At 40.2% G+C, this 14,763-nt stretch overlaps 1 protein-coding gene across 1 annotated transcript in view; it reads right to left on the bottom strand.

Annotated features, from left to right (window-relative positions):
• Positions 1-5,593: 5,593 nt before the first annotated feature.
• Tmem131 (Transmembrane protein 131) overlaps positions 5,594-14,763 on the bottom strand; it is a 50,321-nt gene continuing 41,151 nt past the window's right edge. The window contains exons 17-21 of the mRNA XM_088269815.1: positions 12,942-13,241; positions 9,341-12,075; positions 8,036-8,191; positions 7,297-7,457; positions 5,594-6,089 (exon numbers count right to left, since the gene is read on the bottom strand). Coding sequence (XP_088125941.1) covers positions 5,919-6,089; positions 7,297-7,457; positions 8,036-8,191; positions 9,341-12,075; positions 12,942-13,241 — 3,523 coding nt within the window. The 3' untranslated portion in view covers positions 5,594-5,918. The remainder of the gene's footprint in view (positions 6,090-7,296; positions 7,458-8,035; positions 8,192-9,340; positions 12,076-12,941; positions 13,242-14,763) is intronic.

Here is a 14,763-nt window from a genome sequence, read left to right as displayed (position 1 = left end):
TGTGTTATCACCACTACCTTATTTATAAATAAAAACCATCTTTGTAGATCTACATGGGATATAAGCACACATCGCTCACTCCTTTCAAGAACGTCATAAATCAAAAATTGTCAAATTTCAATTGTGCGTGTTTTCAGAAGACCCAGAAAATGTACTATATCCAAGCAAAAGAAGCATATTTTTAACTTAATATTTACCCGCTACAGGGCAGAAAGTGATGTTTTTGCATTTTGAAGAAAAGGTATTGTTAAATTTTTTTTTTAAATATACTAAATATTTTTCAAATGGAGAAAAAAAAATCAGGTTTTACGTAAAAAGATCTGTCGCACAGTAACAAGTTCAATAAGTGGCTTGATATTTATTTTTAATGAATTGCATTATATTTTTAAACTTTAAAAACGTTCTCCTGAAAAATCAAGTTTTTTGAGTTATGACGTTCTTGAAAGGAGTGAGCGACATGGTATGCATATTGATGGTTAATTCGCAATAGCTATTCTTGCACAGATACCAAATTTTACAGAATAATGTCAATTTATTTCTTACATGCTTCTCATTTATTTTTAACGTATTCGTTACTTTTGTTATCTTGTTATTTATAAACATATTGTTTCTTTGTTATTTTATTTTCTTGTTATATTTTAATCATTCGTATTTCCCGTGTTTTGTATTATTTAAACACCATATTGTTATATCAGTTGATTTCTTTTGTTTTTCTGATTTTAGTTGTTATTTTTATAAGCGATATATCATATATGTGTACTGCATACATTATATTTGTTTGATTTTTTCTACTGGTTTTAAGTTTTAAAATTCGTGGTAAATAAGAGCCCGATTATAAACTGTTTGAAGTGCAGTTTATCGGGAATTATGAAGTGCAATTTTATATTTGTAATTTTTATTGCTAAAATTAAAAAAAATGCATTTGACATTGCATTTTTGTAATCTGGTACAATTCGATAGACTAGATTGAGATCTTTCACTAATAGAATAGATTACAAATTAAATTTGGCACACCTGTGCATACTTGATGCAATTTAGGTTTTTTTCTGTGTCAAAAGATATTGCATGTTACCTACCTTTTAATGCATTATTTAATTGTTGAATTGCCATTTACTTAATAGAATTTCATAATCTATCAATATTAACACACTTAGGACGGGAAAGGTATTTCTACCCGTTCGGTCGATTGATGCTTAAGGACGGGAAGGGTATTTTTACCTTCTGTGCCGGCCTCATTTCAAAGTCAGAAAAGAAGGAATTATTTCATTTTTTTATATGAATATTATGTACCAATCTCTTTGTTAAGGTCTAAACTATATGTACATAATTATTTAATCCCGCCGCCAGCGGTCCGCAGGCGTAAAAAACACCCATCCGAAATGTGTTAATATAAATTGTAATACAATTTATGATTTGGATAAATTCACTTATTTATTTGAAAGCTGTGACAACAGCTATTACAAAAAATGTTTAATCATAAATCGCATTTTGATTTACAGTACGCTCCCGATTTTCCGGGATGGATGGTGAAAAAAAATCCCGTATAATCGATTTGAAAACATGAAAACAAAAAGAATTTTAAAACTGCGCTATATGCGTTTATGTATACCAACGTGCTGAGTAAGATACAAGTGTGGATACGACTAGAAACAAATAAGCTAATAATTGATATTTTGCACTTGAAAATTATTTAAAAAAAGTATAATTTGGATACCACAAAGCATTGTTTGGATTAGATATGAGTAAGAATTATTTATTTAGAAGATCCGCATCAGTAAATCCGTACTGTAATACCGAAACAATGGATCTTTCATCAGATAAATCACGCCAATAGAGCTGGAGAATTTTGATCACAAATATTATGATGACTATGAAATAAAATAGGTTATCAAGGTATTTTGCAAATATTTTAAGGCATAAACATGACCTAAAAGCGAGATACTATTATTCTTTCACTGTGGACAACAACATTATAAGTACATACATACTATGTATTGTGAATTGTATTTGTTTTTATAAAATATTTTTTTAATGAATCAAGTATCCTGGATAATCCACTTCCCAGTTAACCAAATCCGGAAAATCAGGAGTGTACTGTATAATAAAAATATGATATATGCACATATCGCTCACTCCTTTCAAGAACGTCATAAATCAAAAATTGACAATTTTCAGTTGTGCATGTTTTTGGAATGCCCAGAAAATGTACTATATCCCAGCAAAAGAGGCATATTTTTAACTTAATATTTACCCGCTACAGGGCAGAAAGTGTTGTTTTTGCATTTTGAAGAAAAGGTATTGTATAATTATTTTTTTAAATATACTAAATATTTTTCAAATGGAGAAAAAACCTTCAGGTTTTACCTTAAAGGTTCTGTTGCACAGTAAAAAGTTCAATAAGTGGCTTGATATTTATTTTTAACACATTGTATTATATTTTTAAACTTTAAAAACGTTGTCCTGAATAATCAAGTATTTTGATTTATGACGTTCTTGAAAGGAGTGAGCGATATGATCAACAGCCGAAAATAATGAGGAATGGTTTTTTCATTAATTTTTTTATATCAGTACATACAATAATATACTAAACATAAAATTTTTGGTGAAGCCGATGCTTGCATTGATCTCTTTCTACATAACCTGGATTACAGGTCTCATTACCAAATTAAGATAGATAAGACCAATACATTGTTTTGTTTTTTACAATAGATTTGTTAATTCTTCAAAAAAAAATTGGAAAATTTCACTAGCTTATATGAGATCTCTTTAAAAATTCTTCTGTATAAATATGACAATGAATATCATTTAAGGTGCGATCATTTCACAATAAACTCGGTTTCAGATTCATCAGCATCAATAATGGAAATGCTACACAACATAAAGAACACATTAATAAAATGATAAATAAGAATTATCTGAAATTTGAGATCATTAAAATGAAAAAAAAGAGAAATTATAAACAATTGAATTTAATTTAAATAGATAACACATTCAAAACTTAAAAGTTGATATACGGTAAAGCCTTATTTTTACACTGTAAAATCTACTTCCATTTCATCTTTATATAAATTAATGTAATATTACCTTGATCATTTTGAAATTTTGGGGAAAATAGTTATAAATAAATAAAAATGTTTTCACTCTTACTCTTATATACCCCCAATAGTGCATAGGGCATTAGATCGTAAAGAAGCAGTATTATCTTGATCGTTAAATACACAAAGGAAAGATGATCAACACTGTACCGCCAATTTAGCTTTCGCTGTAAGGCTTTGATTACTAAAACATTCACTCTCCATTCAATATTTTCATCAATCTTTCCATCCCTAGATAACATACTTCTTGTATTTGAAGTGTAATAAACAAGAGTTATGATTGTAAGAAATAAAGGAAAAATAAATAAATATGGTGAAATTAAATCATTGTTGGATTACATGCAAGTAGAAATGTCCACCTCCGCAGTGCAGTGATTAGTGCGTTCCGCTAGCAAACTCGAGATCCCGGGTTCGATTCCCAGGTGGGTCAAAAAAAATACGAGAGATCCTTCACTCCAATATTTATTTAACGTTACCCAGGACTGGTACCTGAAACGCAGGTCCGATCACCTTGCCTTCATGTAATTAACAATCCATATAACACCGCGTCAATGCGGTGCAGTGCTCTGTGCACCATTCGGTGCGGATAGGGGTTAGAAGAGGAAGAAGTAGAAATTGTACACTTTAATTTATCTGCGGATTTTTAATTTCCACACTTTAACACTTTCCCCGATTTTGCATAATTTTTGTCAAATTTTTAGAGAAATATAAAAAATAAGTTTTACCGTATAACGATTTTAAAACCATGATAATTTAGCGGTTTTATTTTTGATACTCATTATATTACTTCTAAAACGATAATCACACCCTTGAGATTCTGCAAAAACATGCTACGATGAAAAAATTATAACCTCAATAAAGAACATCTCACAAACTTTGAAATTGAATAGGTCTGTGGTAAGGAGAAGGGCACTAATTTGTTCACCCAGAGCTCCTTCACTAACGTCGTCTATGTATGTATATCTTCAAATATATTCCATTATTATATTGGGAAATCGGGAGCGCAGGAGTAGTCAATGGTTTATTTACAATAAAGTTAACACAACGTCAAACCGATGTCGTGCCCTAGGCACATCAGTGTGCAGATGAGGGTCAAACAAATCTCAATGGCCTTATGGATGATGCAAACAATGCAAATCTTTCGTAATGATTGTTTCAAATAAATACAATGTTTTTACAATGTTTTAGGTGTGTGCAAATAATTGTTCACAAATCAGGGGTTCTTCACCTAGGAGTTATTGTTACATTTTGACATCTCAACATTGATGACGTCTTGCTATTTACAGGGCTTACGACCCGTCATAGGCTCGTCTAAGTGATCACTTTATATGTGTGTAACATTCACCATCGTACACGTGGTTAAAAGACACACTATTGAAATATTTGAGATCTAAAAATCAGATGAGATTCAAAAATGTCAATTGTGTAGTTGTCAATCATGGGTAGAATAATACACATGTATAAAGTGAAAACTTAAACCAGCCTATGACGGGCTGATATCAAATAAACATTGCAGTGAAAAATTAGTCATATTTATTTTGACCCTCTTAGGAATCGAACCCAGTGCATCGAGTATGGTAGCCAAACGCTCTAACCGTTGTACTACAGAGGCAGACATACGTATTTACGGCGGACGTAGGCATTTACATAATTTTGATTACAACATTTTGAGTGTGTCCAAATACTTGTTCACAAAATCTGGATTATCTCCAATTACAGGAGTTATTTTCATATTATCTCACCAATAGATGTCTCTAGTGAAGTTCTATTGATTCAAGAACAAGGTTTCTAAATTGGTTCATATATATATATATATATATATATAGAACTTCCGAGAATTTGAGTAGTGTGGTTGTCAATAATGGGTAGAATTGGTGAATGTTACACGTGTGTAAAGGGATCACTTAAACCAGCCAATGACGGTCGTCAGCCCCGTAAATGCCCAGACTTCCATATTCTTCTTCATCTTTGATGAGATGTCAAAAAATAGTAATTTTGATTATTTGGATTCATCAGAAAAATGATCAAATGGGGGAAAAATTATCACATAAGTCGGGAGTGTACTTTGATATAACAAAAATAAATTAACAAAAAAAATTAAAATTGTATTAGTGTCAGCTTGCTAATCCGAATGCTCCGTAATCTGAAACACTCTATGATCTGAACAATTTTATGGCTCTAATGACGGTAAGCAACTAATGCTAGTTTAAAAAATTCTACCTTCTGAAGCCGTGAAAGCTTCAACATAGCCATCAACTAGGCTGAAGAAGTCGTCCAGAACACTGAGTATTTGATGGTTTTAAAATGAATGCTTGATTTAGCCCTTGAACACCAGTAAGGTTCGTTGGTTCAAAGGTTCAAAAGGTATTGTTATTTTTTTCAAGCTAAAATAAAATTTTTAAATTATCCATTCAGTAACTCTTTCCTTGTCACTCGTCGTTGACTTTGTGTAAAACCTCTTCAAAAATCACTACTTCGTGACAACCGGTTTCTCGGAATTTTTCATTTTTCTCAAAACACTCAGCAATCTGAACGATTCCCTAATCCGAACGATTCCCTAATCCATATGATTTCCTAATCTGAACGTTTCCCTAAATCGAACGATTCCCTAATACGAACGATCGCCAAACCCGAACGATTCCCTAGTCTGAACAATTCCCTAGTCTGAATGATTCCCTAATCCAAATAGTTCCTTATCTGAACAAACCACTGCACAATTTACGTTCGGATAAGCAAGCTGGCACTGTAGTTGAAAATTTGACGCTATGCTTTTACACAATTTTTACTGTCTCTCTCTCGTAGGTTTGGATGGTTCGTGCTTGGTTAGTGATATTGCTGCTGCTGTTGCTGTTGTTGCTGTCCGGAGCTACCCTGGGAGTGTTCCTGGGTGGAGCTGTTGGAGTCCCGGTTCTGGCCCGAAGCCCAGAGGTCAACCGAGGAGCCCGGAGACCAGATGGAGCTCAGTGAGTGGAACGGGTCGAAGGCGCGGACCACCTGAAAACAAAACCATTTAATTAAACCCTCAGTAATGAATTTGATCCTTTCCATAGTGTAATGGATAGCGTATTTAGGTACTGTGCTGGAGGTCCTGGGTTCGATTCTCAGGGGGGGGGGGGTGAAAACGAATATTAGTGATTTTATACTCTAATATTTATTCAGTAAAATGTGATGAATAAGTAGACTGAATGCAGTCAAAATGCGATATCTCAGAAGAATGTGCGACAAAACGATGTATGAAAGATGTTCGAATAGTGAAATAAGGAAGGAATGCAAAGCTGAGATAAGCGTTATCGATAAAATTAAGAAAGGTGTGTTGAGATGGTTTGGACATGAAGAACGAATGAGTGAGGAAAGAACGGTAAAACAAATTTATGAGGCGAATGTAATTGGAAAAAGGAGCAGAGGAAGACCGAGAAAAACATGGCACGATCAGGTATCCCAAATACTTGAAAGTGGTCAGGTTAGGAGTCGTAATAATCGGCGGGTATGTATGAGGAGATGCATGAACGTGGAAGACGCGAAGAATGTTTGCAAAGACAGAGTGGTGTGGCATTCTATTCTCTCTGCCTACCCCTGCGGGGAAGTGGCGTGATGGTTAGTTAGTTAGTTAGTTATATTTTTATTCATATTGCAAGACAGGACCCCACAAGACGGATTCCAAGAATTTTACGACGGAGACCTTGGGAGAACAAAAGAGGCGTCGGAAGGCCCCAAAAGAGATGGTCCGACGACATAGTCGCTGTGGGGGGTAGAAACTGGCTGCAAGCAGCAACCGACCAGAGGAAATGGAAGGATATAGAAGAGGCCTATATCCAGCAGTGGAAGTCAGAGGGCTCATGAAAAAGAATATTTATTTAATATTATCCTGAAGCGCAGGAGTGATAACCTTGTCTTCATAAAAGTAAAAATCAAGTTGACGCTACGTCCATACGACGTTGGACCCTATGCACCATTGGGTGCAGATAAGGGTTAGAAGAAGAAGATTGTACATATTTTTCCGGTACAAGAAATTTGAGTCGGGTTGTTGTCCCGCGGTTAGGTTAGGTTAGGTTTCTCAGTTCAAACCCACTCTACCACAATTTGATACCTATTTCGAACAGTGAGTCTCAGCAAACAAATATTTCTCTTCAAAAAAAAATTAAGCATGCAATTCCACAAGCGGCCGGCATGCTTGTCTCGCGGGGCGGTAAGGCTGTCTCACCTGCGGCTGGAGCGGCGGGGGCGGCTGGCGCTGGTACTGCGACTGCTGGTGGCGGGGCTGTAGGCCGGGAGGGGGGCGCGGGGCGCTGCCGATGGCCCCCAGCCCGAGGGAGCCCTCGCCGGGGCTCGAGTACCCCCAGAGCCACTCGGCCGGGCTGCGCTCTGCGGAAGTCCAAAACGGCAGATTAATAAATTATAATACTTTATTGTAACTATATAAAATCTCCGCCTCCGTGGTGTAATGGTTAGCGTGTTTGGCTGCCGTGCTGGAGGTCCCGGGTTCGATTCCCAGCGAGGGGTGAAAATAAATATTTGTGATTTTACACTATAGTATTTATTCAATATTACCCTGGACTGGTACCTGAAGCGGAGGGCCGATCACCTTTCCTTCATGTGTTAACGATCTAGATAACACTGCGTTTATATGATGCAGTGCCCTATGCACCATTGGGGTGCGGATAAGGGTTCGAAGAAGAAGAAGATATATCTTGTATTATCTTATTTCATATCACCCTGGACTGGTACAAGAAGCGCAGGGTTGATCACCTTGCCTTCATGCAATTAACGATCAAGATAACACTGCGTCGCTGTGATGCAGAGCCTCATGCACCATTGAGTGCAGAAAAGGGTGAAAAACATGAATTAGATAATAAAAAAAAAGATTATTCGGAAAATATAGGTCTGAATGACAAGATGGACCAAAAAAAATTCTCTTTTCGGCATGAAAAAAGGTTCCTTACCCAAGCTGGTGTTGGCGGCAGACTGCTGCTGCGGAGATCCGCTGCTCAGGAGATGGCTGTCGTGGGGCGACACGTGACTTCCGGAAGACATGCCCGACCTGGACTGGTTCCAGAGATTCGAAGCCGGACTCCAAGCAGAGGACGACTTGTTGTTTTCTGCATTAACATTATTTATTGAACGGCTAATGCCTTTAACATAATACATATATACAGTGTCTAATATAAAAATACACTAGTGAATACACTGATAGAGAAACAAAAAGTCTTAAACATAAAATTATAATAAAATAACAAATAGTAAGCACTGGTAAATACAAGTCTCCTTCGCATACTATCAGCGAGCAGCGAGAGAGAGTGAAACACAACGTTTAAATTTATCCATTATAACATGGAGAAGAAATGCTGAGAAAGTACAGACTTCAAGGTGGATAACAATATATTAAATAAATCTATACTTTCAAAAGCAATGGCTAACATGTGAATTCGCGGAATCGGAGAGAACATGGCATAGTTTGCATTATGTAAAAATACTAATAATATGTATGTAGCTACATATGCAAGTATGTATAACACACTTCGGATGGGAAAGGTATTTCTACCCATTTGATTTAAGAATTTGTGCAAACAAACAACCGCTCGCCTCTGTAGTGTAATGGTCAGCACGCTCGACTACCGTACTGGGAGGTCCTGGGTTCGATTCCCAGGGGGGGTCAAATAAATATAAATAATATTTTTTCACTATTTATTCGATATAACCCTGGACTGGTACCTGAAGCAGAGGGCTGATCACCATTCCTTCATGTGTTAATCATCAAGATAACACTACGTTCACATGATGCAGTGCCCTATGCACTATCAGGTGCGGATAAGGGTTTGAAGATGAAGAAGAAGATTTTTTCACTCTAATATTGAACTGGTACCTGAAGCGGAGGGCTGATAACCTTTCCTTTATGTGTTAAAAATGATCAAGATAACACTGTGTTTATATGATGCAGTGCCCTATACCATCAGGTGCGGATGAGGGTTTGAAGAATAATAATTTTTAAAAAGCTTCTTTTCATCTCAACAATAGATGTCTCTAGTGAAGTTCTAGTGATTCAAGAATAATGTTTCAAAATTGGTTCAACTTCCAAGAATTTAAGTAGTGTGGTCAATAATGGGTAGAATTGGTGAATGTTACACGTGTGTAAAGTGATCACTTAAACCAGTCTATGACGGTCGTCAGCCCCGTAAATGCCCAGACTTCCATGTTCTTCTTCATCTTTGATGAGATGTCAAAAAATAATTTGTAAAGATTATGATTACCTTGGTAGAAGTTGCGCGAGCCGTATGGCATGTCAAACATGCTCTCGATATCGTTCCCCATGAGCCCCATGCCGACGTCATCAGGACCGTTCCATGGCATGGGAGAGTCGAAGGCCTCCATTCCGGTCGGCTCTTCCACACCTGGACTCATGTCCAGCAGCCCGGGATTGGAGCCCATGTCCAGCAGCTTCCCGGAAGATCCCATCTGGAAGTTCCCCTCTAGAGAGCCGGCGTCACGCATCGAACGGAGTACGGGAGGCTGGATATTCGAGGGAGAAGCTTTGTACTGCGCTCCCAACGAAGAGCCGATTGGATTCATATTGGGCTTGTGAGATGACGCGACAGAACCAAAGTGGCTTGGGTTATTTTCCGGTATCGGAGCAGGTCTGGGGTTTCCTAAATCGACCAGGTTGTTCGAGTTGAAGTAAGGAGGGTTCAGGAAAAAACTGTTGTTGTTCATCATGCCTAAGTCGTCACTGACTTTCTGCGGCTGCGGTTTCTTTATCGGCTGCGGTACGACCACATTCACGGCACTGTTGTTGAAATTCCGCATAGTTTTATCGGAGGCGGATTCGGTCCACGATGTAGGGGACTTCTTCTGGCAAAAGTTGGAGCCGATGGGTCCCAAATCTCCGCTGCCTTTGGGCTGAGAGTCCGGTTTCTTCATCTCGGGCGGCGGATACGGTATGCCGGCGTGGATCGGGTTCATCTGGTTGACGCTCGGTCCTTGCACGGTCGGCTGCGGGTTCGGTTCTGCTCGTTGGTAACCGAGATCTTTCGAGTGTCCCGAAAAACCGTGCGCAAACAGAGAGTTGTCGGTTCTTGCGACGACGTCGCTGAATGACGCCTTGTTTTCCCAGACGGTGGGGACGGCCGGGGGAGTGCCGGGAGAGCTCCTCGGCACGTTGAATCCGGTAGGCGCGTGGACCGCGGCTTGGACTGGATCGATCTTGTTGCCAAAGATCAGACTCTTGTCCAGCGAGCGTTTCTTGGAAGGTTGCAGTTTCTCTTTCTTGCTGGTAGATTTGTGCGTTTCTTTTTTGTTCTGTTTCGTCGGTAGGGCGATTTCGCTGGCGCTGGCGATGTTGACACTGTTCTTAGTGATGTCAATGAGTTTAAGCTTTTCCGTTTCTGCGCTCTTTTCAACGCTTTTAACTTGGGGAGAACTGTTGACATTTTCTCTATTCTTTGTCCACCTTTGATTGGGTTCGGTTTGCGCCGCACCTTGAGTATTGTGAGATTTGTGGTCGTATTCCTCGTCTTCTCCGTCGCCCTCGTAGCTGTCCTTGTACTGCACGGGCAGCTTGGGCTTCTTGTTGGGAACTGGCGGTGTCGGTTTCTTGCAGGCGCTGTTTACGCTTTTGATAGAGGAAGAAGTGGAGTTGTCGTTTTCCTTATCGGCTTCGTCGTTGTTGGAACTTTCGGTCGTGGTGGAGGAGGTGTCCTCTTCGCAACTATTGCGCGACTGGTGCACGTGAGTGAGGCACTTTATTTTGGCGTGCTTCTTGGTGTTGCTGAGGTGGTGAGACTGCGCATTGCGGGTTTGGCTGTCGGCGCTCCCGTTGTAGAGGTTGCCCAACTTCTTCGGCACCTCCAGCAGCTTGTTCCGTTTGTCGTGCGCGGGTTCCTGCGAGCCAGGCACTAGTTTGACCGTGTCGCTGGAGTCGCTAGAATTGTCTTGCATGGGGGGCTTGCTCGATGATTTCAATCCCATCATACTATTTCTGGCAAAGACATTTTTCCATCCCGGGTGGCTGTTTGACTGTTCTTTCGGCGGAACTATTTTCCTCTCTTTGTCTTTGGGCGGAGCCGTTTCACTATCGGCTGCGACGTCCGCCCCGGTACCGTCCGAAGCGTTGGAATGCCTCTTTCCCAACTTCTTTCTGCCCTTGCCGGCGCTCTGACTGAACTCTTCGTACTTTTGGCTCTGGATAATATTAGCTTTGGACACTTCCATGAGGAAGTTGTTTCTGTCCTCGAAGTTCCAATTGGAGACTTTGTAACTGGGAGGATCTTTTAGTTTCTTTTCCGCGGGAGGGCTGTAGTCCCACGCGGTGTCGGACTTTTTGCTAGTATCGGCGGTCGCGATGGCGTTCAGATTGAAGGGGGGATGGACCACGGCTCTTTCTCTGGACAAGGCCATGGTGGCGACTTTGAGTATCCGGTCCGAGTCGTAGAAGCCCGCGATGAGCACGCAGACCCCGATGCAGGTGAGCAGGGAGAGGGCTCCGCTGCGGAGGGACGGCTCCCAGGGCGGGCGCCCCAGGACGGTAGCGCACCGCCCGGCCAGGGAAGCCGGGATAGAGGAAATCAAGGAATAATTAACGGCCGTGTTGAGCGTGGTCTCCAGGACCAGCATCCTCTCTACTCTAGTGAGTGTGAAGTCGGGAGTGAAGGCTATGTCCACTTTCCAGGTTCCGTTGGGCGGCAGCGCGACGGGCTGGCAGTTGAGCACCTTGAAGCCGTAGCCCTCGCACTCGATGCTGTTGATGAAGAACTTGGTGATGGTGATGGGCACCTCGCCGGTGTTGCGCGCCACGAAGGTCCGCTTGACCGTCAGGTTGGGCGGCGCCGACGACTTCTTGGCCTTGTCCTTGTCGCAGTCCTTGAGGTGCTTCTCCGTGAGGTCGAACAGCAGCGGGGTGGTCGAGCCCGGCTTCCTGTTGCCAAACTTCAGACTCGGTACGACCCCTTGTCCGGTCAGTCGGATGACTTCCAAAATTGTCAGATTATTTCTGAAAATAAGAATAACAGTACTTAACACATTGTTGTCAGGAGGTTTTTTTTTATCAACCACGACCAAGAAGTACACTAGGGTCGTATACATATCGCTCACTCCTTTCAAGAACGTCATAAATCAAAAATTGCCAATTTTCAGTTGTGCATGTTTTCGGAATGCCCAGAAAATGTACTATATCCCAGCAAAAGAGACATATTTTTAACTTAATATTTGTCCGCTACAGGGCAAAAAGTGTTGTTTTTTGCATTTTGAAGAAAAGGTATTTAATTATTATTTTTTAAATAAACTAGTTATTTTTTAAATGGAGAAAAAACCTTCAGGTTTAAGCTAAAAAGATCTGTTGCACAGTAAAAAGTTCAATAAGTGGCTTGATATTTATTTTTCATAAATTGTATTATATTTTTAAAGTTTAAAAACATTCTCCTGAAAAATCAAGTTTTTTGATTTGTGACGTTCTTGAAAGGAGTGAGCGATATCACAAGTAACCGCAAACCCAATTGTACAATATTTTTTGACATTTCTTTCGCTATGCCAAAAGTAAGCAAACAGAATGCTTATAAGCATCTCTTGTATGGGTAGAATGGTGAATGTTGCACATGTATAAAGTGATCACAATGTGCCAAGCCCTGTAAATATATTCTTCTTCATCTATGTTGAGATGTCAATAAAGCAGGTTTAAACCGCATCTCAGATAAAGTAAATTATAAATAGAATAGTGTTGACAATCTGTGAGTAGAAGGCAGATCTCCTGGCATCAGAACGAGATTGGACGGGGATCAAGACCGTCGAGGCGCTGCCCAAGACAAGAACAATTACTCTCGAATGATAGTCGACGTCGAGAGGAAGAGGACAGGTGCCCACCTTATGTAGAGCAGGTTGGAGAAGCGCCCCGAGTGGTTGGCGTAGAACTGCACGGTGACGTTGCGCTCCTGCAGCGGCGGCAGCAGGAAGGCGCAGGTGTCGGGGTGCAGGCCGCGGTGCGCGCGCGCGGGCGCCGCCCAGCCGGGCTCGCCGCAGTCGCAGTCGGGCCAGCCGTCCGGCGCGCACGGCTCGCCCGGGCAGGCTCCGCCAACGCGGCACGGGTTGGCCTCGCGCGGGAACTGGAACGCGCCCGGCGCGCCCGCGCACTGCCACTGCGAAGGGCACGGCGGCGGCGCCAGCCTTGAGGACAAATTAATACACATAGTCAAATTAAATGAAAATTTGAGACTAGAGGCTGGAATTGCCTTAGATGGGTACAGTAGTTAAAAGTTCACACATTATCTACTGCAAAAAATGTTGGATTAACCCTTACCAGTCCAATATGGTAATCTCATTCCACATAGATGTTTTCCTCGTAGGTCCCATGTCGAATATTATTCAGATTTTTTTCCTCATTAGTATTATTAACACATTGTATTTTAGGGGTTTTTTTATCAACTCCAACCCTAATCATATAGTATATATACCACCTAACCCAGAGGTGTCAAACTCAAAAGGCACCAAGGGTTGCATAAGGTATTTTGGGTTACGCTGGGCGGGCCAGATAAAAAAAAAACTCAAAAATCTCATTTTCATTTTTATCTAACTTCAGTTGTGACGCACTCGCTCACAAACGAAGTCACATCCTTAGAGGACCTCTACTGGACTCCGAGAAGGTGAAGCTCCTACCACCAAGACAGGTTGTGAGTTACATGACTCATGTAGGTCTTGGCAGTGAGCTGTAATACAGAGGGAAGTCACAATGGACCTAATATGGTCGCAGTGACATAAGGGGTGCAAGATCCCTTGACCCCAAAAAAAAAAGAGAATAATTTATTATCAAACGCAGACACATGAGGTACAGTAGATCAAACTTAATGATTTTGTAAAATAATATCATATGTTCCCGTACAAAAAAATTATTTCAATGCAGAAATAAAATAAAGAAATCGGTGAATGATGATCAAGAGTTAATTTTATGAAAATTGTAAAATGTTTATATGCTTAATTTTTCTCTCTTTTTGTAAGTATATTAGGTTAAAATGGTCGAAATAATAAAAAAAAATGTATTAAAAAAGAACTCCACTGACAAGACACACAAGGTGGCTTGGTGGGTCTCTGGAATTAAAAAAAAAATGTTCAGAATTGTGATTCAAATAAATGTATACAATTTGTGTTAGTAAAAAAAAATAAAAAAAAATATAACCCCGGGTATTCGCGGGCCCCAAAATAAATATTCTTCCGCGGGCCGCAAGTTTGACATGCCTGGCCTAACCCTCAATATACTAATCATAAATAACCGCAAATCCATTCCCATCTGTAAAATGTTTTTTAAAACAGTATTTAAAAGAAACATTTGAACATTTCCCGCTTAAAGTAAAAATACAATCTGATTTTTTTTTTCACTCGTATCCATTACAACAGTATGTACATGAATTATATATATGATAAGTTACGATATTTGTATAGTCATAAGATATTTGAGTTTTGGTTTGGTGCCTGAGTCGAATACTATGTATAAAGTGGTATGACTTCGTCAGGAATGACGATGTGAGGAGAAGAACTCTACAGCCCCTCATACTGGAAGTCCTAAAGAGGAGAAGGTGGACATGGTAAGGACATGTCCTTAGAATGCCACCTGAGTGCATCAACCACTCATGTCTCTTCTTCGAACCCCGAGGATTCCGGTGCCCCGGAAGGCCGCTGACGACCATTCACTGAC

This window comes from Brachycentrus maculatus, unplaced genomic scaffold, assembly GCF_059751285.1.
Source record: "Brachycentrus maculatus isolate JH-2025_06_01 unplaced genomic scaffold, ASM5975128v1 h1tg000364l, whole genome shotgun sequence".
NCBI lineage: Eukaryota > Metazoa > Arthropoda > Insecta > Trichoptera > Brachycentridae > Brachycentrus > Brachycentrus maculatus.
The sequence above is the reverse complement of the archived record's forward strand: the minus strand, read 5'-3'. Positions and strand labels throughout refer to the sequence as shown.